Genomic DNA, 25,298 nt, shown 5'->3' with positions numbered 1-25,298 from the left:
AAAAAAGATGTACAGTATAAGATTCCTTATAATGGAATATATCAATTGGGTTATTAATGCAGGGAAAATGCAATTCTATCTGTCACAATTTCTGCTCCCTTCCTCTGTCTATATAATCTCCTCCAGACTTTCCCCCATTCCTCCAGCCTCCCTTCCCCGCTCCTCCAGCTTTCTGCAAGATCTCGCCTCCCACCCGGATTCTTTTTCTCCCTACCTCTTGCACCCCTATAGACTTTACACTCCCCCCTTGTCTCCCTTTCCTCCCTTCAGCCACACGAGTGATTTTTGTTTCCCTCCAGCACCCTGGATGATATTTATTTGTTCAAAGAACAATTCCAGACACAAATAGAACATAGAATAATAAAAGTTAATGTAAGTTTATTTATTTTTAAATATATTTATTTTATTATATTTATTTATTTACAACTAATGCAAAAGAAAGAGTGTTAATATTCAAATATCGGCATCTTTAAAAAATATATCTAAAGTTGCTACATTTTAAAATATTAGTTCCAAAGGTCTTCTTAAGTAAAGCTGGTCTCAAGTATAAATCAGATCTTTCTGTGTAAAGTTAATAATTCCTTTTTTCTGCTTCATATCAGAGGATCCTGGGAATTTTTAGTTCTGGAAGTGCAGGTCCTGATTCAGAAGGATTACAGCTTTGCGGCAATTAGCTTGTGCTTCGGTCTGCTAAATACAAAGAGAAACACAATGGGAGTCACAGGGGGCAGTTATATGGGGCAAAAGGAGGCGTTAGCGGGTGCGGTTATATGGGGCAATAGAAGGAGTTAGAGGGTGCGGTTATATGGGGCAATAGGAGGCGCTAGGGAGAAGTTACCTCCTTGTTAAGTTATAGCAAGTAGTTTTAGAAAACTCAAACTAGTAAATATTTTCAATCTCAGCTGTAACACGACACAAATAAATTACCCAGAGATTGGTTCTCAGTAGAAGTGTGCTCCTCTTCTGCAGGAATAATATGCAGAACTGGGGTCTCACTCGCATTTCCACTATAAATTCCAAGCATTCGTTCCCTGAAGTCCTTATAAGAACCTGAAAATAGAGATAAGAGGTGTTATTTGGATAAGCATTGTGAATGTTAAAACCAGCAGCAAGTGAACATGGGACATTTTCAGCCAGTGGAGACTGGGATAGCAGATATAGTAGATGTCTTTAACAAAAAGTTATTATTTTTAGAAAGGAAATATCTACAATGAGGAGCCAATACATATACAGTAACAAATAATCCAGGGAAACATCTGGACTCTGGGAGGATTTATGGTTTATTAGTTATAATTGGCAATCTATAGTGCACAGAGCTTTTAAAAACTCATAGGCTTCTTCATTAGTGTTCAACCGTGAACTGTCATGCTCCTTACACGATCATTTCATCCATGAAGAGCCCTTACACTGCGAATGGTGTTAACCTATCTAATTTAATACTGACTAACCTTAAAACTCACCCCACAAATCAAGCATCTCAATTGCCTGCACTCATGGCTATTGTCCCACACCCACAGTCACTCCTACAACCCATTGTGACCAAGCACTGCCATATACTGCTGCAGCCGAGTTTATTCGAGCATTTGCCCGTTCTCGGCCGCAGCAGTAACCTGGCGCGCGCCGGAGGGTGCCGGGCGCGCGCCGAAGCCTCGGAGGAGAGGCCCGCCGATCGGGGCTTCCCCCTCTCCTTACCGGGTCCGCCGGGTCCCCCGGAACGTCCCGCCGCCGTCGTGACATCCACGCGGCACAGGCACCCGATGTTGCGTGACCGTGCATCCACGCTGAGGGAGTGCGGCTCGCAAGCCGGGAAATTTCCCGGCTTGCGGAATGAGCCGCACTCGGATAAAGTAAAGTAAAGATAATAGTGTTCAACCGTGAACTGTCATGCTCCTTACACGATCATTTCATCTATGAAGAGCCCTTACACTGCGAACGGTGTTAACCTATCTAATTTTATACTGACTAACCTTAAAACTCACCCCACAAATCAAGCATCCCAATTGCCTGCACTCATGGCTATTGTCCCTCACCCACAGTCACTCCTACCACCAATTTTGGCCAAACACTGCCATCTACAGCACTTATTCCCTCACCAGCTGTCTCTGTAAGTCTCCCATCATACCACTTAGATTGTAAGCTCTTCGTGCAGGGATTTCCTTTTCAAATGTCTGATATTGCTGCACTTATTGTATTATTATAATCAGTGTTCGACAAACCTAGTCGCCCGGTCGCCGGGGTCGACTCGAAATTGCCCCTTGGCGATTGGCCCAAGCAGCGCATGTGCTGCTGTTTAATTTCCCCTGCTCACGCTGAAAGAGGGGGGTGGGGGGGGGGGGAAGCCAGAGGTGCATTCATGTTGCTGCGGGAATTACCCTGCCTCCGGCTCCCTGAGCAGTGCTTTCCCTCTTCCCTTGCCTCTCTGACCAGCCCTTTCCTCCTCCCCTGCCTATCTGACCAGTCATGGCAGCCAGAGCGTTGGTAGCGCGGCACACGTGGTGGGTGGGGGGGAGGGGGAGCGCGGCACTCCTGGTGGGGGGAGCGCGGCACTCGTGGTGTGGGAGGGGGGAGCGCGTCACATTATGGCGACCCAGGTGGAAGTGCTAAGCTGCGGTGTCCTTAGGGGGTGAGCAGCGCTGCCAGTAGCGTTGATAGCGCGGGCGGAAGTGCTGATGCCAAGGATGAGGACAAGGGGAGAGAGGAGAGCCCTGGGCAGGTAATTACAGCGGGGCCCCCGGGGAGATCAAACCCTCAGTACCTGTCATGTGCGACATCCCTTGTCTCCTGTGTGTGTGTGTGTGTGTCTGTGTGAGTGTGTGTGTGTCTGTGTGAGTGTGTGTGTGTCTGTGTGAATACCCCCACCCACCCAGTCACCCACCCTCTGTCACCCTCTCCCTGTCACCCTCTCCTGTCATCCTCTCCCTGTCTGTCTGTCTCTCTCCCTGCCTCTCTCTCTGTCACCCTCTGTCACCCACACTCTCTCTCTCTCTGTCACCCACACTCTGGATCTGGATATCTTATTTACCCTGTATATATACAATAAAATAATAAACTGTTATGTCAAAATTGAATGTTGTTCTTACTAGAAATGTATTCAATTTCTTTTTTAAAAAGCAGGGCTGGGGGCGGGGCTACGTGGCGAGTAGATTTTTTGGTTCGGCGAGTAGATTTTTGGGCGATTTGTCGACCACTGATTATAATTCCCTGTACTGTATTCTTTGTGAAACATACATACATGTGTAATTGTATTTATAAAGCACCAATATTTACTCAGCGATTTACAATATAAGAACGGTGCAGTTTTACTCACAGTGCATGAGGTCTTCAGCAGGCAAATGACAAGTCACATCATGTAATTTCAGAGCTGATATGTGCTGCCGCTGAAATGTTACAGGACAGTAGAAGTGCTCGGGGAGAGGAGTAGGCGGCTGCTTTTCAAGTCTTCTCAGCTTTGTTAGTCTGGGATTCAAAAAGGAAGAGAGCGATCGCTGTTAGAAATGCAGAACAGAAACTTTTTCTATCATGAAGTATTTCTCTAAGGCTGAATAATTGATTGTAGTTTAGATATAGCAATGTAATCCACAGTGGAGATGCGGTGCACAGCATGCAAAGGAGAAAAAACTGCGTACAGCACGTACAACAAGATTAAAAAAAAATATTTTGTGGGTGACATAGGAAACATCAATGGTAGATGGGTTAAGGAAAGAACTCTGACGCGTTTCGGGCTTAGCTTACCCTTTGTCAAAGAGAAGTTTACAATAGTAGTTTAGATATGTTGAACTTTTACACGTAATATTTTGGCACCTTACAAAAATACTGCTAATATTAATACATTTTCTTATATAGCACTGACAGTAAATAATAATAATAACAACTTTATTTCATATAACACTTTTCTCTCAATGGGTCCCAAAGCTCTTCACAATTACAGTATAGCATTCAGTATGCAGCACATAGGAATGTTACAGACACAATCCTTGCTCAGATGAGCTTACAATCTATGTTTTTGGTGCCTGAGGCACAGGGAGATAAAGTGACTTGCCCAAGGTCACGGGGAGCTGACACCAGGAATTGAACAAGGGTCCCCTGATTCAAACTCAATGTCATTGTTTTTAGAGTCAGTGTCTTTACTCACTAAGCAGATCCTTTGCCCCATGGAAAATTAGCTAGAGCTGATAAAATGAATGTCCCTATCTCCTTATATACCATCGTCACTAGATGATCTACAGTAGTTCTCTCCACAAGTAGAATAGAGTAACTAATATTGTTAATACATGCAGAAGAAATGGGATATTTTGATACAGGGAATCACTATTTGCACGGATACCTCTTATCGAATACGTCGTACAGAGATGTGCGATTCTTTTGCCCTAGTTCATCAATCAGGTGAAATTTGCAGATATAACCTTTAGAAACTAAATCATCAAGCATTGAAAGTGAATGAACATTGCAAATTCCAACAGACGTAAATGGGCGTCAGATAGAAGCATTTCACGCCAACATGAACTTTCACCAAAAATACAAAATTCAGGAGGAAAGTGCGAAAGTCATTTCTAATAATAAGTAGTGGCGCTGCTACAGTGTCTGTCTTCTGTTTTAAGACAATTTTGCACCAATTTTCTCACTCTCTGCTGAATAGTGTACTACCCCATAGAGCAGGGGTGGGCAACTCCAGTCCTCAAGGGCCACCAACAGGGCAGGTTTTCAGGATATCTCTGATTGAGCCACCTGTGCTGAAGCAGCCATATACTGAAAACCTGACCTGTTGGTGCCCTTGAGGACTGGAGTTGCACATTCCTGCCTAGAGGATGATCCACAGACTGGTAACTGGTAACAATAAGAACACAGTGATACTCCAAGCTTACCGAATTGATAGCGCACATTGGGACGTGCTCCTTTTTCTGTAGCTACGAAGTTCTGTGCCTCGCCTTCCTCTCGCCGCTTCAGCATGCTCCAGAAAGGCGCGCTGGCCTGCTCGCTCTGCTGCCTCGTATCCGGACTCTGCCTCTCCCTGTGGGTCTATCCTTAAACAGGCGGAAGTCCAGCGAGGTAAGACCCAGAGAGCGGGCATGTTCCTGTAAACGAATCCATGGTTTATAGCAAGCTAGTAATACTCTCATTTCCTGGAAAAGTTAAAATAAAGACCATTTCTAAAAGCAAAACGAGACAGAGGTTTTAACCTTACCAAAAATCCACGTCTGCATTTCTAACATCCCTCTCCATCGTCTTGTTGTTGTTGTTGTTGCTTTTATTCCCGTAGCTCCTGTTTTGGACAGAACCCTTTTTTTTGTTTGAGCGCTTCGCATTTTGTGCTTGAGAACCTGCTAAAAAAAACCAGAAAACATCCTGTTATTCAGAGCGTCTTCTCCTACTATTGCTAGTAGTGGAGTCTGGGTGTATTGTGTGCAGTGGGTGTCTTGTCTTGTCTTTCATGGCTAATATTAAATTACAAGAGGCATCTTGTCCTGCTAGGAATGAGGAGTAGGTGACATTAATTATCACGTCCACCCAGGTATCACAACAAAGCCCTGTCCTGGCTTTCCTCTTGCATCTCTCTTCTACCGTTGACCTGTCTGTTGGTGTACGTCAGGGTTGTACTGTATGTGACTGAGGTATCTCCTACTAGAGGTTGCAGATGACAAAGTATCTTGCCCTACTACAGGTTGTAGATGACACAGGTTACCAGTTACTAGTTGACAATAATAATGTCGCTAGGAATAGTAGGAGAGAGGTATTTTCTTAGTCTATTACAGATAGTTGATCACAGGAGGGCTTTGCTTCTACAGGGAATAGTTGACATTAGATATCCTTAAGGTCAAAGGGTTGTAATTTGTCATAAGACTTAAATCATGTAGGTCAATGGTTCCTAATCCTTTTAAATTGGGCCAACCCCCCCCCCCCCCTCATCCCCCTAATAAATAAATACAGTTTTGCCTTTCTAGCCATTTTGTATTCTGTGGTCGCCTTTTCCTATCCGATACACAAAGAAAGATATCTAAGATTTGGGGTGTTGGTTACCCCAAAAAGCATTTTAAAAGACTAAAGATTCCTTATAATGGAATATAGAAATTGGGTTATTGATGCAGGGAAATTCTGTCGCTATTTCTGTTCCCTTCCTCTGTCTATACTGTATAATATCCTGTGCTGCTGACCCTCACCTCTCTTGCTTTGCTGCTCCTGAACAGATCCATTATATTTAGCTTTCTTCCTTTTTAGGGCTAAGTCTTCCTGGTCTGATATCACACTGCACTGCTCTGTATGGTGATTACTTTCACATTTCTCTTCTAGCTGGGCTAATCTAAAAACAGAACGGTGGGAAAAAATCAGAGAGAAACTGAAACAATTCTCGGAATATATAATATCCTCAGGGCTATTCATTTATGTTTCTGAGCATCAAAACTGGTGCAAAATTGGTGCATAGACAGTTAAATACTAATCAAATAGAAATCTCAATGGAAGCAGTATGAGCAGGCCCGTTCCTAGACGGTAAGCAGGTAAGGCGCCGGCTAGGGGCGGCAGGTCTCAGGGGGCGGCAGATCTCGGGGGGCGGCGAGTCTCGGGAACAGCAAGAGGGAAAGTGTAGCAGCACTAAACCTGAGCAGGAGATACCGGCACCCCCTAAGGAGGTAAGTATCTCAGGAAGCAGGGGGTCCCCGGAGCTGAAGTTAATGTGGTTCAGTTCTGGAGTCCCCCTGCATCCTACCTAGAGGGGGTGGGGGATATTCTTTTGGTTAGGAATTTTTTTTCTATCTTTTTTTTTCAGTGAGGGAGGGGGGCATTAATAGTGCTTGCCTAAGGGCAGCAGATAACCTAGGGACGGGCCAGTCTATATGAGAGCTTTATAAACACTTTTTTTAAGAGCTCAGGACACTTTTTTTCTAAAAGATTAACAAGAAACTCCATATGGTGATTCTGGCATTATTAGGAAGGGGGATGGAATCCTAACTTGGATTGGCAAAAGCTTTTTCTAACATATTTTTTAATGGAAGGCTACATTTTTTTTATTGTACTTTCGGTGCCTATTTTGTTTGTTTCCAGTCTTTGTTTTGTTAGAATGCAAAAAGCCTACAGGAGGGCGGCCAACTCCAGTCCTCAAGGGCCACCAACAGGTCATGTTTTCAGGATACCCGCTTCATTGCACATTCCAGGTTATTTTCTTAACCCCAATCATGGTCCAGTTGTGGAATTTGCCATTGTTGCAAAATAAAACCCCAGAAAACAGGGTCCCGTTTAGCGAGGAATTGCATTTGGCAAACGATTGGGCTGTAGGGGTGGCTCAGTGAGGCTCTGACTTCGGAAACATTACCAGCTGCCTGTGAAGCAGGGGATCCTGGTTCAACTGTGTGAGCTCCCAGTGTGACAGTCAACTTTTGAGGGCAGAGACTCATTGTGCCTGCAAAATTCCATGTGCAGTGCTGTGTATACTAACAACGCTATATAAAATTAATATAAATATATTATTATATTGTACAATATCACTGTCATTAAATGCTATAGAAATTCTGCTATTCAGTTTAAAAACTGGATATGTTGTGGTATTACCAGGAATGATGAGTCTGGCTACATCTGAATGGTTAATGCTGGAACTTACCCCGGAGCAACATCTTCATGGGACTTTATTTTTCTATTCAGGCCAGGCCTCCCTAGGACTGTTTCCCACGTGTCTTTCTCCACAGATGATCTGAGTCTTTTTGAGTTGGGTTTCCCTACAAAGTGTTGATGTGATTGAGAGAGTATGTATTAAACCAAGAGAAATGAAATAACATGAATATAGAAATTCAGATATACTGGCCAACATAATTCCGACACTTGATATAAGTTAAAAGAACAATAAAAGTGGTGTTTCAGGAACTTGATTCATCCTGTGACTTTGAAGGCCACATACCTGTTTTATTATCATTATGAAGAGAAGTTAACATGCCCTCTGACAATAATGCTTTATAGTGGGCACCCTTGCAAGATCTTTGTGACTTCAATACTTTTGTTGTCTTATCACCAACACTTCCATCATCGTTGGCCTCTTCTTGGAATATCATTGGAATAACTTCCTTTCTTGATGGCTGAAGATCTGACGCCTCAACATTATCTGTAAATCTATTATTCTCAGCCTTCTTCACTCTTTGTCTCCTTTTCTTCTCTTTTCGATTTGGGCCTGAGCCTCCCATCTCACCAGGACAACATTGGTCTTTTTTACTGGTTGGCACTAAAGGTTTTTCAACACCCCACTCTCCTTTTATAACAAATTCTATAGTATCTGCAATACTGTCAGTGTCCCTTGGAGGACAGTAGGTTATCTGAGCCTCCTTATTGGTTGGAACGTCTTCTGATGATCCAGTTTCCAATCCCTTGAAGTCAACTTTCTGTTCTATCTGTTTCACTTCCTCCACATTATCATCCCTAGTACTTTCCACAGTCATGTTTTCCATTGAATGACCCATCTAGAAAAAAAATGGGTGTTTATGAATATTGGACAATAATTTTGGACCTGTGAGATGTTCCGTGAATGGGTAAGGGTCACTCTCATAGCTTTTCCTTTTAGTAAGTGACAATATAATAGCTAATATGGTTATTAATATACATGTTTCTTCCAAAGTGGGCCTGTTTCTGAGGGTTAATCCATCTATGGCTCTAATTCAATGATGTCCGTAGACAATGGCAGTTGGAACCTGCCAAAAACTGCCAAAGTTATCGAATAGGGACAATATATTTATTTATGAGGGGCCCTTAATTTCTTACTGTATACGTGCACCTTCTTAAGATTGGTTATATAGAGATAGGTCGGAGTTACATTGTAGTTATCAGTTATATGGTTAAACAGGAGAAGTTATGAAGGAGTTGTAGGGTGCGGTTTTAAGGACAAATAGGAGGGGTTTTAGGGAAAGGCTATATGAAGCGCTCGGAGGAGCTATAGGAGCAAAAGGAGGAGTTATAGGGAGAGGTTTTATAGAACAATAGGAGCAAAAACATTCCTCACCTTTTGCTCAGTCAAATTATTTCCTTCCTGTGAGGTTTTGTTTTGTTCAAAAATGTCATCTGAAAAACAGAATCATACCTATTTAAATCAGAGGGAAAATAGCAGGTGTTTAATGTATTTTATATTCTGCTTAACCCTTTTGCTCAAGCAACAGAACGGTTAATTAAACAATGTTACAGTATCAGGGCATTATATTTTTGCTTCTTAGAGACTTTTTCATTCCGTGTGTCTGAGGTTCCCCTTATATAATAATAGCATGTTTTTGTATAGCGCTGCTAGTTATACGTAGCGTTTTACAGAGACATTTTGCAGGCACAGGTCCCTGCCCCGTGGAGCTTACAATCTATGTTTTTTGGTGCCTGAGGCACAGGGAGATAAAGTGACTTGCCCAAGGTCACAAGGAGCCGACACCAGGAATTGAACCAGGCTCCCCTGCTTCAAACTTTGAGTGCCAGTCAGTGTCTTTTACTCACTGAGCCACTCCCTCTCCCTATGAAGGTGTTTTCCATATTTTCCAAATCACTTAAGCTTGTGATTTGATGTGTTAATAGAGTTAATAAAGAGGAGTTATATAAAGTAGTTACATGTAACAATTGGAGTTATAGAGAGTGGTTGCATGGAGCAATATGAGGTGTTATAGGATTTAGAGTATATGTATTAAACCTAAAGAAATTAAATAACATGAATATAGAAATTCAGATACAGTACACTGGTCAATGGTCTGTAACTGTTACATAAGCCTATAATATATATTTTCTTAAACTGTGCATGCAATGTCTTGTATATAATGATACCCTGTTAATTTATGTAACTGTATTTGTAACCATGTATTATTTGTCTTAACTATGCCTAGGACATACTTGAAAACGAGAGATAACTCAATGTATTACTTCCTGGTAAAACATTTTATAAATAAATAAATTCTGATATTTGACAACAGTCAAAAGAATAGAAGAATGGACATTTTGGAAATTGATTCATTCTGTAACTTTAAAAGTCACTTACCTGTATTATTATCATCATGTAGAGAAGCTAACATGGGCTCTGACAATAATGCGTTATAAAAAGCATTTGTGAAAGATCTTTGTGACTGCAAGACTTTTGCTGTCTTATCACCATCACTTCCATCATCTTTGGCGTCTTCTTGGAGTATTATTGGAAGAACTTCCTTTGCTGAGGGCTGAAGATCTGATACCTCCTCATTATATGTAAATTTATCTTTCACCGCCTTTTTCACACTTTGTCTCTTTTTCTTCGGTTTTAGATTTGGGTCTAAGCCTCCCATCGCATAGGAACAACATTGGTCTTTTCTATTGGTTAGCGCTAAAGGTTTTTCAACACCCCACTTTCCTATTATAACGAATTCTATAGTATCTGCAATACTATCACTTGGAGGACAGTAGGTTATCTGAGCCTCTTTATTGGTTGGAACTTCTTCTGATGATCCAGTTTCCAATCCCTTGAAGTCAACTTTGTGTTCTATCTGTTTCACTTCCTCCACATTATCATCCCTAGTGTTTTCCACATTCATGTCTTCCATTGAATGACCCATCTAGGAAAAAAAGTGGTTATGAATTTTGGACAATAATTTGTGAGATGTTCTGTGGCTGAGTGAGGGTCTCTCTCATAGCTTTTTCTTTTAGTAAGTGACAATATAATATGGTTATTAATATACATGTTGCTTCCAAAGTGGACCTGTTACCAAGCGTTTGCCCATCTATGACCCTAATTCAATGAGGTCCGTATGGCAGTTGCGACCTGCCAAAGTTATTGAATACGGCCAATATATTTATTTATGAGGGCCCCCTCATTTCTTACTTTTATACGTGCACCTTATTAAGATTGGTTATATGGAGATAGGCAGGAGTTACACTGTAAGGACCAGTAAAATAGTTAAACAGGAGAAGTTACTGTATAAAGGAGTTGTAGAGAGCGGTTTTGCAAACAAATTGGAGATTTAGGGAAAGGTTATATGAAGTCGTAGGAGGAGCTAGAGCAGCAATAGGAGGAGATTTAGGCACTCATTTTTATGGAGCAATAGGAGCTAAAAACTTTCCTCACCTTTTGCTCAACCAAAGAATCTTCTTCCTGTGAAATTTTGTTTCGTTTAAAAATTCCATCTGAAAAAAAGAATCATAGATATTAAACCAGAGAGAAAGTAGCCAGTGTTGAATGTATTTTATATTGTCTGCTAAACCCTGCAACAGAACGGTTAATTAAACAATGCTACAGTATCAGGGCATTATATTTATGTTTTTAGAGATATTTGCATCCTGTGTTCCTTAAGGTCCATATATGAAGGTAATTTCCATGATCGTGGCTCTGCATGTGTAAGCTTGTGATTTGATTTGTCAATAGAAGTTAATAAAGTGGAGTTACTGTATAGGGGATCAGTTACATGGAAGAATTGGAGTTATAGAGTGGATGCATGGAGCAATAGGAGTTACAGGGAGCGCTTATTATGGAGCAATAGGAAGTTTCATAAGATTTAGAGAGTACACTAGCGACACACTTTATTCGAGCTCGGCTAGTCCCACGAATTCGGGTATACCCGGGTGTATTGAGGTTTGTGACTGTTTTCTGCCCGAGTGCATTGGGTTATTTTCCAGGCAGGGATTGAAGCATTTTATTCCCGCTGGCTGCAATACTGCACAGTATATATATATATACTGCATTACAATTCATGAATTTATGCCATCTGGTAGACACGCGAAGCATTGCAGCCTATTAAATCCTAATCATTATCATTTAACAGATCAGCCGCCCGTCAGCCAGGCATAAACCCAGGCTGGGAAGGCAAACGCAACGGGGCTTGTCAGAGGTGAGGAGCGGCGCATTCCAGGTATCTGCCAGGTACATACTGGGTATTTGCTCTAATAAAGTGTGTCGGTGCAGTATGTATTTAACCAAAATAAACTAAATAACATGAATATAGAAATTCAGATATAGTGACAAATGACATTCTGACATTTGTCAAAAGTTAAAAGGACAATAACATTGACTTTTCAGGAACTTGATTCATCCTGTGACTTTGAAGGCACCTACCTGTTTTATTATCATTACGTAGGGAAGTTAACATGCCCTCTGACAATAATGCTTTATAACGGGCACCCTTGCAAGATCTTTGTGACCTTCTCAATTGAGAGACCCTTCCATCATCTTTGGGCTCTTCTTGGAATATCATTGGAAGAACGTCCTTTGTTGAGGGCTGCAGATCTGACGCCTCCACATTATCTGTAAATCTATCATTCACAGCCTTCTTCACTCTGTGTATCCTTTTCTTCTGTTTTAGATCTGGATCTAAGCCTCCCATCACATAGGAATAACAGTGGTCTTCTCTGCTTGTTGGCACTAAAGGTTTTTCAACACCCCACTCTCCTGATACAATGAATCCTATAATATCTGCAATACTATCAGTGTCATTTGGAGGACAGCAGGTTATCTGAGTCTCCTCATTGGTTGGAACTTCTTCTGATGATTCATTTTCTAATCCCTTTAAGTTAACTTTCTGTTCTATCTTTTCCAGTTCCTCCACATTATCATCCCTAGTGCTTTTCACATTCACGTTTTCCATTGAATGACCCATCTAGAAAAAAATAGGTGTTTATGAATATTGGACAATAATTTGTGACTTGCGAGATATTCTATGAATGGGTGGGTGTTCCTCTCATAGCCTTTTCTTTTAGTAAGTGACAATATAATACCTGATATGGTTATTAATATGCATGTTGCTTCTAAAGTGGACCTGTTACCGAGGGTTTATCAATGTATGGCCCTAATTCAAAAAGGTAATTAGAGAATGGCAATTGCGGCCTGCCAAAGTAATTGAATAGGGACAATATATTTATTTATGAGGGCCCCTTCGTTTCTTACTTTTATACATGTACCTGCCTATGGAGAGAGGCAGGAGTTACACTGTAGTTAACAGTTATAGAGTTAAACAGGAGAAGTTATGAAGGAGTTGTAGGGAGCGGTTTCAAGTACAAATAGGAGGGGTTTTAGGGTAAGGTTATATGAAGCCCTAGGAGCAATAAGAGGAGTTATAGGAGCAATAAGAGGAGTTATAGGGAGTGATTTTATGGATCAATAGGAGACAAAAACATTCCTCACCTTTTGCTCAGTCAAAGATTCGTCTTCCTGTGATATTGTGTTTTGTTCAAAAATATCATCTGAAAAACAGAATCATATATATTTAAATCAGAGAGAAAATAATCAGTGTTGAATGTGTTTTATATTGTCTGCTTAACCCTTTTGCTTGTTCAACACAGCGGTTAATTAAACAATGCTACATTATCAGAGCATTATATGTATGCTTCTTAGAGACATTTTCATACTGTGTGTCTTAGGATCCACATACTGTATGAAGGTGTTTTCCATCTTTGTGGCACTGTGCAAGTAAGCTTGTGATTTGATATGTTAATAGAAGTTAAAAAAAGAGAGGTTATAGGGAGCTCTTATATGGGGCAATGGGAGGAGTTATACGATTTAGAGAATATGTATTAAACATAAAGAAACTAAATAACATGAATATGGAAATTCAGATACACAGGCAATGTTATTCTGATATTTGACAACAGCAAAAAGAATAGCAAAATAGACTTTACAGGAACTTGATTTGTCCTGTGACTTTGCAGGCCACATACCTGTATTACTATCATCATTATGCAGAGAAGTTAACATACCTTTTAACAATAATCCTTTATAAAAGGTATCCGTGCAAGAATGTTGTGACATTCTCAAGTGAGAGACTTTTGATGTCTTATCACAATCACTTCCATCATCTTTGGCCTCTTCTTGGAATATAATTGGAAGAACTTTCCTTGTTGAGGGCTGAAGATCTGACACCTCCACGGTATCTGTAAATCTATCATTCACCGCCTTCTTCACTCTGTGTATCCTTTTCTTCTGTTTTAGATCTGGGTCTAAGCCTCCCATCGCATAGGAATAACAGTGGTCTTCTCTGCTGGTTGGCACTAAAGGTTTTTCAAAACACCCCTCTCCAGGTACAACGAATCCTATAGTATCTGCAATACTATCAGTGTCATTTGGAGGACAGTAGGTTATCTGAGCCTCCTTATTGGTTGGAACTTCTTCTGATGATCCAGTTTCCAATCCCTTGAAGTCAACTGTGTGTTCTATCTTTTCCAGTTCCTCCACATTATCATTCCTCATGCTTTCCACATTCATGTCTTCCATTGAAAGACCCCTCTAGAAAAAAAGGTGCTTATGAATTTTGGACAATAATTTGTGACTTGTGAGATGTTGTGAATGGGTGAGTGTCCCTCTCACAGCTTTTTCTTTTTGTAAGTGACAATATAATACGTAATAACATTATTAGTATGCATGTTGCTTCCAAAGTGGACCTGTTACGGAGGGTTTATCCATCTATGGCCCTAATTCATTAAGGTCCGCAGACAATAGCAATCTGCCAAAAACTGCCAAAGTTATTGAATAGGGAAAATATATTTATTTACGAGGGACGCTTAATTTCATTATTTTATACATGCACCCTTTCAAGGGAAAGATTATATGAAAACCTAAGAGGAGTTATAGGGAGAGATTTTATGGAGCAATAGGAGCCAAAAACATTCCTCACCTTTTGCTCAGTCAAAGATTCTCCTTCCTGTGAAGTTCTGTTTTGTTCAAAAATATCATCTAAAAAATAGAATCAGAGATATTTAAATCAGAGGGAAAATAGCAGGTGTTTAATGTATTTTATATTGTCTGCTTAACTCTTGTGTGAGCAACGAAAGGGTTAAAACATGTTACCATATCAGGGCATTATATTGATGCTGATGGCCAGATGCACCAACCTCCACTAAACCAGAACAAATAATACTGGGTTATCTAAAATAGTACTGGAACAACCTACCGGAGACTCTCACATCCACCACCAGTCTAAATTCTTTCAAATCTAAGGCTGTCTCAAATTTTAACCTGGTCTGTAACTGTTTCATACGCTCATAATATATATTTTCTTTAACTGTGCACGCAATGTCTTGTATATAATGTATACCCTGTTCATTTATGTAACTGTACTTGTAACCATGTATTATTTGTTTTACTCTGTGCCCAGGACATACTTGAAAACGAGAGGTAACTCTCAATGAATTACTTCCTGGTAAAATATTTTATAAATAAATAAATAAATAAATAAATAAAAGTAATGGACGTTATTTTCCCATTTGCATCAAATCCACTAAGTAACGACTTTAGTATAACTCATTAGCATAATGCAGGACTGGCCAACTCCAGTTCTCAAGGGCCACCACTCAGGGTCAAGTTTTCCTGCTTCAGCATAGTTAGTGCAGTCACAGATTGAGCCACCTGTGCTGAAGCAGATATATCCTGAAAACCTGACCTGTTATTGCCCATGAGGACTGCAGTTGGCCACCCCTGGCATAGGGTTAATGTTGCACTAATCTTGCATTAGATTCAAATAACCTGACATTAATTAATGTCTTCCCTAAAGGTGGTGTTAGCTCTGTCAGAGCCAGAGAGAGAGACACAGACAGACAGACAGACAGACTCAGACACAGGAGATACCTAGGGTATATGCTCTTACTGCTGGATGGTGGGGTGATGAGTTGCAGAGCAGCAGATAAGATGATCACAAGAAGATCACACTGGGATTTGAAGCAGGCTCCACAGCAGTGTGATTGTTTGCAGAGTTAGTGCATTTACACACTATGCCACTCCTTCCATGCTTCACATTAGTGCACGCCTGCACAACTCCACTCCTCATGGGCCGCAAACTGGCCAGGTTTTCAGGATATGCCTACTTCAGCATTGCTGGCTAAATTAGTGCCTCAGTCATACTTAGCCACTAATTGAGCCAGCTGTGCTGAAGTAGAGATATCCTGAAAACCTGGGCTGTTTGCGGCCCTCGAGGACTGGAGTTGTGTAGGCCTGCATTAGTGTGTAATTTCCATTGGATGCATTAAAAACCACGTATCCTAATTATCTGCCAATAACTCCCTCAACCACTCAATCATAAACTAAACCCTGCTTGTCTGTGACAACATGGCACACGTTTGCTATACTGCAGGTTGCATATTATGTTCAAAGATTTTTCACATCAAATCTTTCAATATAATACAAATAGTGACCACTCTGTTTCTAGGTAAGGGGAAAATGCCCTCTTAGTTAGCTTTGAAATATCTTAATGGGAAATATGTCACTTATTTGTAATGCGCCTCATTTGGGAGAATGTACACAATGGTTACCCACATATTATTGGAGTAATTTTGTGATTGATTTGTTCTGCAGCCTTAATAGTTCCTATTTATCTATTATTGTTCATGAACCTAATAAGAATGTACAGTATGTGGTAACAAATTATACCAACTCAAAATTTAGCAGCAAACATTTCTTACAGTATGTTCACTCTGCTTCAAAACAAAACACAACCCGTGCGGTTTGGCTGTTAATTAAACCGTGTTTTGGCATTTTTTAAAGACACGGTTTAAATGATAAAATTTGCAACAGAGAATGTTTTTTCCTCACATATAAATCTGTGACTTCTGAACATGTAAAACCGCGCGGTTTGGTAATGACAACTTCAGAGCTACTAGAATAGGCCCTATAGAGGAGTGCTGTTATACTGTATGGAGAAATAGGAGTTATAATGAGCTGTTATATGGAGAAATAGGACAATGTATAGGGAATGCTTTTATGGAACAATAAAAGAAGAAATGTGTTACATGGACCAATAAGTAGAGTTATAGAGAGCAGTTACATGGATTAATAAGTAGAGTTATAGAGAGCAGTTACATGGATTAATAAGAGGCATTATATGGAGCTCTTATATGAAGCAATAGGAATTATAATATAGTATGGTTTTATAATGGTAGGTATCAAATTCTCTGCTACTGTTAATCATTTTGTCTCCATTTCAAAACATAGGAATTACATTTAATTTAAATGTTGTGGGGAAGAGCGCAGGGCCCTCCTGAAAATCTTCCGCCCCCCAGTTTGTGCATCCCTGCAGTAGATAAAATGCAGTGGGTGGTCGGCACTAAACTGGTTTTATAAATAGATTTCAATGGTGTTTAACCTGTATTGACACATGAGGAATCCCTGTATTTGTTTCATGTACTCACCTGAAGTCTGTTTTTCTTCGATGATCTTGACAGGGTAATCCTCGTGTGTTGAAGTTGTCTGAATCTCCAGTTGAAGATCAATGTTATGGGCTGTCTCATAACTTGAAGTCACCACTGGTGCCATCTCTGGAATTAAGCCCATGGTCTCTCCTACACCTAACCTGCCCTCTTTCCCATGCTGTCCATACTCCTCATCCATGGTGCTTCCCTCACTGTTCTTGATAATGTCAGTGCCACAACTTGTGTGTTCAGAAGATCCCAAGGTTGTGGGATCCATCATTATTTGCTTAATGCATCCACTAGTCTGTCTTCTTTCAGAAGCCAACTGAAGTTGTCTTGGTTTGATTTTTATGTCTCTGTGGCAACACCCAAGGTTCCATAATGCCATAAAGATGTCATCAGCAGCTAAAGAACTTAGTGATGGTTCCTTCATTCTATCTGGTGATGTAATATTAGAATGCAAGTGGTAACAGCGACATCATCTACAGAATCCTTATCCTACAGTACACACAGCATCATCTTAAAGGGGCAATTCCTCCTAGGACCAAAGAGGACTAATGGCATGGACATGTTGAAGGAGCCAGTCCCCCCAGGGATATAAGTGTACTAATGGTAGTGACACGTTACATCCTTAAACGTATCACTGGCATTACTTTTACTATTAGCATGGTTAGATATGATTAGGGAAGACAACGGACAGTTACAGTACATTCTTACAATTCGTTGTTTTTGGTTTTAATAGAAATGTAAACGCTGGAGAGACAATGCATTTTTGGGGTTCCTGTTTTCTTTTTGTGTTCAAACATTGTATTCACTTTTTCTATTTTCTTTGATTAGATAGTTCACATACAGTATTGGAACATGTTCCTTTCTTAACACCTCTCATTTCTACTAAAATATTACTATTACAATTTTGTTAAATAATTTCTGTGATTTCCAATATACTATTCCCACCAATGTGAAGTTATATATATATATATCTTTGCATAACTCATCACAAACATAGAAATAACATGTAATGGGGGTGTGTGGGGGTACCCGGGTAGCTACCTGAAGCTCTCTTTGTTAAACTTTAGTTTTAATAGTATAGAATCAAGTTTAAACTTGTATATTCAAGTCGTCTCTTCTTTTTTCTGTAGGACGTTCCTTTCCCACCGGGTATATCTCTTTTAACCCCATAATAATACGCCTTCTTTCCTCTGGTATACATTTGAAAATTGGAGCCCATTTTTCTTCAAATTTCAAATCTAGTGGATCCCCATTAAATATTAAAGCAGCAGTTCAAGCAATATCCTACATGTGTTTTTTTTTTTTATAAATCAGGTCTGTACTATGAGAAAATACTTGTAGCATTTAAAAAAAATGTTTTTAAGACTGTTAATGTTTCTAATGTAGGAAGCATTTCCAAAGTGACGGCCCCTTCCCCTTCTGATAGGCTCTGGCTCTTGAGCCCCATCCTCTCTCTAGCAGTGCACCAATTGTATCTAGTAACTGCCCAGTCAATCATATTCCAAGACTACATTGCCCAGAATGCTGTGCAAGAACTGAATTAAATAACCCGGAGCAAGCGACAGATTACAGGAGAACAGATCAATCTGCAGTTTAGCTAATCACTTAACATACTGGACACCTAACAAGCTCCTATTGAACCCCCAAAATAACCACAACATATATATAAGCATATGAGTGTCACAGAGGAGTGCTACTGAGCATGGCAATATATATTTAAAACCAGAGACAGAACATAAAACACAGACAGAGCTCAGTGCACATCCAGTGAAACTCATACACGGTACAGTGCCTAAATATATATGTATAAATATCTATTAAATAAAATGGTCTTTTAGTTTAACATTTTGGCCAAATTGTTGTAAGCCCTTGAGCCAACTGCACGGCAGACCACGTTTCAAGGGTCCCTAACACTAATATAAATTCTTAATAACCTGTGCAATACCAGGAAGAATGATACCGTGTATGAGTTTCACTGGATGTGCACTGAGCTCTGTCTGTGTTTTATGTTCTTTCTCTGGTTTTAAATAGCTAATCACTTGTCAGTGTGCAGATTGTATTGATGCGCATATTGAATGGAGAAAATATATATATTTTTTTAAAACGGCAGCTTGAACTTCAGCCTTAAATCTCTTCTATCAAAATCTATAAAATTATATATTTCCTTTTCTAGATCCCTGATTGAAGATGGGGCTTTATCTAACCATTTGTAGATTATAACTTCCTTCACTGGTACAAGTATAGAGTTGAGTGCCTTTGGTATTTTCTTATCTCTTCCTTTGTATTTAGAAAGGTCCCAAAAGAAGATTTGTTTCTTCGTTACTTACATTGATATTAAAAACTCTTTCAATATATTCTGTCACTTTGTACCAGAATGTTTCTATTTTTCGGCATTTTCACACAGTGAATACAATCTGCCCCCGTGAATATTTTGGGCAACTGCCATTAATTGATGTATCGTATATATGTTTTCGCCATGGCGAGATACACGCTGTGTGTGTAAATTTTACAATAATTTCTGGTAAGGCAGCTGAATAGGGTTCCTGTTTTTAACGGGAATACTCCCTATCCTGAATCAAAGCGTTGTGAGATCACTGAAAACTTCCCAGCAACAGAGGATACAGTATGTTGATTATTACTATTGGTGGAGGCAAACTACAAAAAGACTGCTTAGTAAATATGGCCCTTAATACACTAAACCAGTGTTTTCCAAACCTCTCCTTGAGACCCACACCAGGTTTTGGGAATAACTAACACACTTGCATCCAGGTGAATGCACTTTTTTTTTTAACATTTTAATAGAATATTAGATATTTGCCTCAGAAACCTGGTGTGGCCATGGGGGACGAGGGCAGGTTTGGAAAACACGGCAATAATGGTATGGTTAGCCCATTTTTTAACGTTTTTATTTTTTTAAGGTTATATTACCAAACTATGCAAAGAAGTGTCTTGTTTTATTGCCTGTTCACTTATTTTGTTAATTGAGTTCTTGATTCTTGAAAACTAGGCGCACAATCTAAATAACATAGCTGGCTGCTAAGCACCTCTGAAGTTGTGACATCAGCGGACTTCAAAAAGCCTTATTTGAGTAGCCATCCTCTCTGATAAATGTCTCTGTTTGCACAGACAAGAGGAGCAGGTGAGAAAATGCAGCAGATGTGGCTGAGTGGACACGCAGGCTTGTTGGCTTTATAAAAACAAGAGGAATGAGTTATAAAAATGTGTCCATAAGATGTCCTTTGGCACCGGAAAGTGTCTGTCTGCCTGCTCTCTTCCGTTGTGGGCACCCCCCCTCCTTACCTCGCGCGGCAGGGTCATATGAGGTCACCTCATGTGACCCGCAGCGTCATTTGCAGGCAAGTTACCAAGGCAACCATGTCGTCACATGACACCGCGCCGTCATTTGATGCCGCGTTGCCATGGTCACGCGTCCTGAAGCCGACTGAATCCCGGTTAAGTAGAGGTTGCAGAGGCCTCGCGCGGTCCCCTGGCATTTAATTTAAATATCTTGGGGAGAGTGCGGGACTTCTACAACCACCTGTGCCCCCCCCCAAAAAATCTTGTGGCCCCCAGTTTGCGCACCGCTGTCTTATGGAATAGCACCGCTGTAAGGCACCAGAATAAGAGGGTGTTGAAAGTTAGCAAGTGGATCCCAATAACTGGAGGAAGCAATCGGGCAAACAGGTAATTTCCAAAGGCACGTAGAAGAGGGTGAGACCGGAGCAAGGTCAGAACAGCTCAAAGCTAGCTGCAGACAGGAATACCAGGTAACCGAGCAGAATACAATACCGAATGATGAGGAAGCAGCAAAGTTGAAAACAGGCCTCAGCCACTGCAGGTCAGGGCTAGCTGCAGACAGGAATACCAGGTAACCAGGCAGAATGCAATACCAAGAAGCAGGAATGAAATTGAAATCAGGCTGAGGTTAGTGCAGGCTGCAGACAGGACACATCTGGAACATGCTATGTCAGGGATCACAGATGAATAACACAGGTAGAAAGGCAGGAACTCCATAGCAGAATCGTATTGTTCTGTAGGAAACAGAAAGTAGTCAGGACAGAAAGCCTCAGGCTAAGTCTATCTGTGGCAAAACCTCAGTCCCTTTTTGATCTTTAGATTTCTTTCATAGTTATTATAGCCTGTACAGGTACAGTATGTGTATCCCAAGCATGTTTGAATGACCTTATTGTATTAGTCTATCACCTCTGTTTGGAGGCTTGTCCCTGAATCTACTACCCTGTCCGTCAAGAAGGACTTCCTGACATTTCCCCATGGGCCTCCTCCCTCCAGCTTCAGAGCATATACTCTTATTTTAAGGTAGCAAGTACACAAGCAGATAAACAAGATACATTTGCTCCTATTCAATATGCTGTGAAGGTGTATTTCCTGTGCTAGAGAAGAGATCTATTCTCCAAGATAGGGAATCGCTGAGAATATGCCCTGGAGGTACCACTGACGATTACTTGGTCAGATTCCTATTACTGGGTTCCTGAGGACAGAACTGTCTCAAAGTTTTCCAAACTGTCCCAAGAATGGTGCCTGTTAAGTAAGCCGTGTCCCATCATGGCCACACGGCTAGAGAAAATAAGTCAAATATCCTACTTGCATAGAATAAGAAAAATGTGTGTTTCTTATATAGCAAAGGGTTAAACTAAATGACCCTTTTTCAAAAGAATATATAAGTATTTTACTGTGTATTTTTGTCATATTGGATGTAGCATTGGGCTTCTCTGTCGCTTGTTGTATACATTTGCCACGCTCAGTAGCTCTCCTTTTTGACACATATATACATATATATTTTGTGGGGGCTCAGGGGTTCCTAAAATGAGCTTGCTGGGGTTCTGTGTGTTTGTTAATTTATTTTCTTATATAGCAGACACAATGAGTCCCGTCCCAAAGAGCTTACAATCTAATTTGCATATGGTGACATTGAGCAATGGGATTTGAACTTGGCTCACTCACTTCAAAGCCAATGAGCCTGTAGCCAACATTTTTGTGTTTATCAACAACATAAGAATAATTGACAAGAGACCTGTAAGAGGGAATATGATTACTATTTACGTAGGAAGTCGCTATGTTTGATCTGTTGTTGTTTAAATAAATTGTAACCCTTTTTACTGAACTAGCTCTCTACAATTTTTCCTTGAAGCGTTACCCCGTTAGGAAACCTTTACTTGTCTTTAAACATGGTGAGCTGACACTTGAGAGGTGTTTGATGTTTTCTAGATGCTCCCATGTGGTCTCTTACTGTGTATGTGTGTATATCTTTATTTATATAGCACCATCCGGGTACATAGCGCTTTACAATACATGTGATATAATATTATAACACACTGGGGAATAAGTGCTACAGACAACACAATAGGAAAAGGAGTCACTGCCCCGTAGATCTTACTATCTGTGTGTTAACAGGTGTTTGCACCGGGAGAGCCACCTTCTCCCCTCATCTCCCCTTATCTTTAATGGCTCTCTAATAAGGACAGGATGGGATAAAGGGGAAAAAAAGCTTTGTTTGTGTTATGTTTATATATGTGGCACTGCTAAGAAAATCTAGCTGTAATGGCACAAGTAGCACATGGACACCCTCACAAATATTCTCTGACACTGTGCCCCTAGCAATGCTTCAGCTGGTTATACAAAACAACACAGGTATAATGTACCGTTCTCCACATTAATGTTCTACTCTTCACACTCACAATTCCTTGGGGGATTAGGAAGTCATTTGGTTACAGCAACAATACAGCTAAAAAATAAATATTTATTATTTTGTTTTAAAATTCCAAATATTTTTAAAGATACATTGTGTTATACCTCGTTTTCAAGTTTTTCCTGGGTATAGAGCAAGAATAAATAAATTGCCTTAACACAATCATATACATTAGATTTAATAGTGGTGTGTATATATATATATATATATATATATATATATATATATATATATATATATATAATCAAAAAATAAATAGATGATATCGTTCTGTGGCTAACGAAATGCTTTTATTTGTGCGAGCTTTCGAGATACACTGATCTCTTCTTCCGGCGATGTTACAACATTTTTCATGGACTGATTTAAAAGGACTGGTTGAACTCTACCTTTTCTTTATACACAATTTTTGCACTTTCACAATTTTTATATATGTTGTGAAGTTTTGTGTGATGCATTTTTGTTAATATTTTATGTATTTTCTAGAAATAGTTACACTTTGCATTTATTTCACATTCAAGTTCACTGCATTTAATTAACACTTTAGTCACTATTAAGTTTATCCCTATTAATACTTTGGCGCTACATTTTTTGTTTCTATATACTGTATATATATATATATATATATATATATATATATATATATATATATATATATATATATATATTATCTGTTGAACATATCTTTTTCAGAGTTTATCAAAGTGATGATGAATGGACAATGCGATGTAACTTGCTCACCTCAGCAGCAATCACTGGGCTTGATCTTCCTTAAAGGGCTCCGAGGTGGCTCAGTTTGGCTATGAGGTCAGCCCAGGGAGCACCTTCTCTTAATCAGTAGTATGTTATCCCTGGCCCAAGTCTTTACCTGTCTCTCTTATATTGCCATCTTAAATGTATAAATTGGGAAATCTTCCAACAGGTGAATAGGCAAATTATTGTCCAGCAAGAGAACTGGTGTGGTGTCCTGAAATCTTTACACAGATACCCAAAACAAAAGAAACTGTCTCAATTGAAGACTAGTCACCAGATGAATGCCCCCTCCTCAATGTAGCATCTGTAGATATTCACAGGTATACTTCACCCACCCCTTGTTATGAATCCCAGTCCCAGGGTGAGAGTGAGACTGAATAAAATATAGAACAGCCCCATCTCTCTCTGCAGGAAGTGTAAGAGGCATTACTCCCAGTCTGGCAGGGGCAGGGGACTGCAGTTTTGAAGCTTTCAGTCTCCTTCAGGCGAGCAGGAATCAGCATGCAGGCTCCAGCAGCGCAGGGAGACATGTTCAGGCTGAGATATATTCCAGAAATGTCACTGGTCCTTGGGAACATATTACACCACAGCTAAATCCTCCCTGAAATCTCCACAGGGAGGCAACTAGAGGTATCTCCTGCACAGGAAGCTCTGCAAACTGGTGCTGTTCCCTTTGTTGCCTCCCCTTGATGCTTATCAGGCTTGAGGCCTAACAGGGCTATTTGATGCTGATCAGGCTTGAGGCCTAACAGGGCTATTTGATGCTGATCAGGCTTGAGGCCTAACAGGTCTCCTCCCCAAATTCCCCCCTCACTTCTTTCTTTGAGTCCAGCTCAAAAAAGAGCAAGTGTAGGATTGTTCTCCCTTGTTTATTCCCTCTAAGTTCTCCTCTGATTGGCCAGACTCCCCCAGAGGCTGCTGGGATCTGTAGTTCTACTGTGCAATGTCATACAGAGAATACATCATAGGAAGCAGCCATCAGACAACCGAAACACCAAGGCATGCTGGGAGGTGTAGTCCCCATATAGAAGGACTCTATCAGACAATAAGTGAGTGACACTAGTGCAGGGCTCTTCTCCTTGGATGGGGGTCTGTATGTCCCTGCTAATTTCATTGCAGTTATGTTACATTTTCCATACTGAAACCCATTTCTAAGCATGGTTGATATAAACATGTCTGATACCATTAATAATATAGATGCATGCAAAATGTAAGAAGTTTGATAATTGTAAGTCTTAAATGTACAGTATGTTACATTTCATTACAATCCTCTTATGGCCCTCCTCCTATTTCTCATTTGTTCTACGATCCGGCCCCTGTGGGAAACTAGTTGTAGGGCCTTACACTAGTGCAGGGGAGGCCAACTCTAGTCCTCAAGGGCCACCAACAGGTCAGGTGGTAAGGATATCTCTGCATCAGCACAGGTGGCTCAATCAGTCACTGCTTCAGCACAGGTGGCTCAATCAGTCACTGCTTTAGCACAGGTGGCTCAGTCACTGCTTCAGCACAGGTGGCTCAATCAGTCACTGCTTCAGCACAGGTGGCTCAATCAGTTACTGCTTCAGCACAGGTGGCTCAATCAGTCACTGCTTCAGCACAGGTGACTCAATCCCTGCCAGAACAGGTGGCACAATCAGAGGCTGAGTCTTGGAATGAGCCTCTGAGACACCTGTGCTGAAGCTGGGATGTCCAGAAAGTCTGGCCTGTTGGCGGAGGCTTGAGCACATGAGCTGAACCCACTTGATTTTAACATCAGTAT

The 25,298-nt window shown here is 40.5% G+C and overlaps 1 protein-coding gene across 4 annotated transcripts; it reads right to left on the bottom strand.

Annotated features, from left to right (window-relative positions):
• Positions 1-437: 437 nt before the first annotated feature.
• LOC142497380 (uncharacterized) lies at positions 438-24,521 on the bottom strand. 4 transcript variants are annotated; one of them, XM_075605094.1, is made up of 17 exons: positions 23,528-24,521; positions 17,074-21,113; positions 14,568-14,626; positions 13,654-14,179; positions 13,082-13,140; positions 12,017-12,557; positions 11,033-11,091; positions 9,977-10,523; positions 8,972-9,030; positions 7,883-8,435; positions 7,589-7,703; positions 6,156-6,295; positions 5,183-5,321; positions 4,863-5,072; positions 3,308-3,456; positions 928-1,050; positions 438-690 (listed from the first exon to the last, which is right to left on the bottom strand). In XM_075605094.1, exons 2-17 carry the CDS (start codon positions 17,504-17,506, stop codon positions 671-673), a joined length of 3,732 nt encoding a protein of 1,243 aa, XP_075461209.1. In that variant the 5' UTR covers positions 17,507-21,113; positions 23,528-24,521; the 3' UTR covers positions 438-670. The 4 variants fall into 4 exon arrangements, with proteins under 4 accessions (XP_075461209.1, XP_075461227.1, XP_075461218.1 ...); XM_075605112.1 differs by having other exon boundaries at positions 438-687; XM_075605103.1 differs by having other exon boundaries at positions 5,183-5,318.
• Positions 24,522-25,298: the final 777 nt, after the last annotated feature.

This window comes from Ascaphus truei, chromosome 1, assembly GCF_040206685.1.
Source record: "Ascaphus truei isolate aAscTru1 chromosome 1, aAscTru1.hap1, whole genome shotgun sequence".
Lineage (NCBI taxonomy): Eukaryota > Metazoa > Chordata > Amphibia > Anura > Ascaphidae > Ascaphus > Ascaphus truei.
Note: the sequence above shows the minus strand (reverse complement) of the source record. Positions and strands in the feature narration are given on the sequence as shown.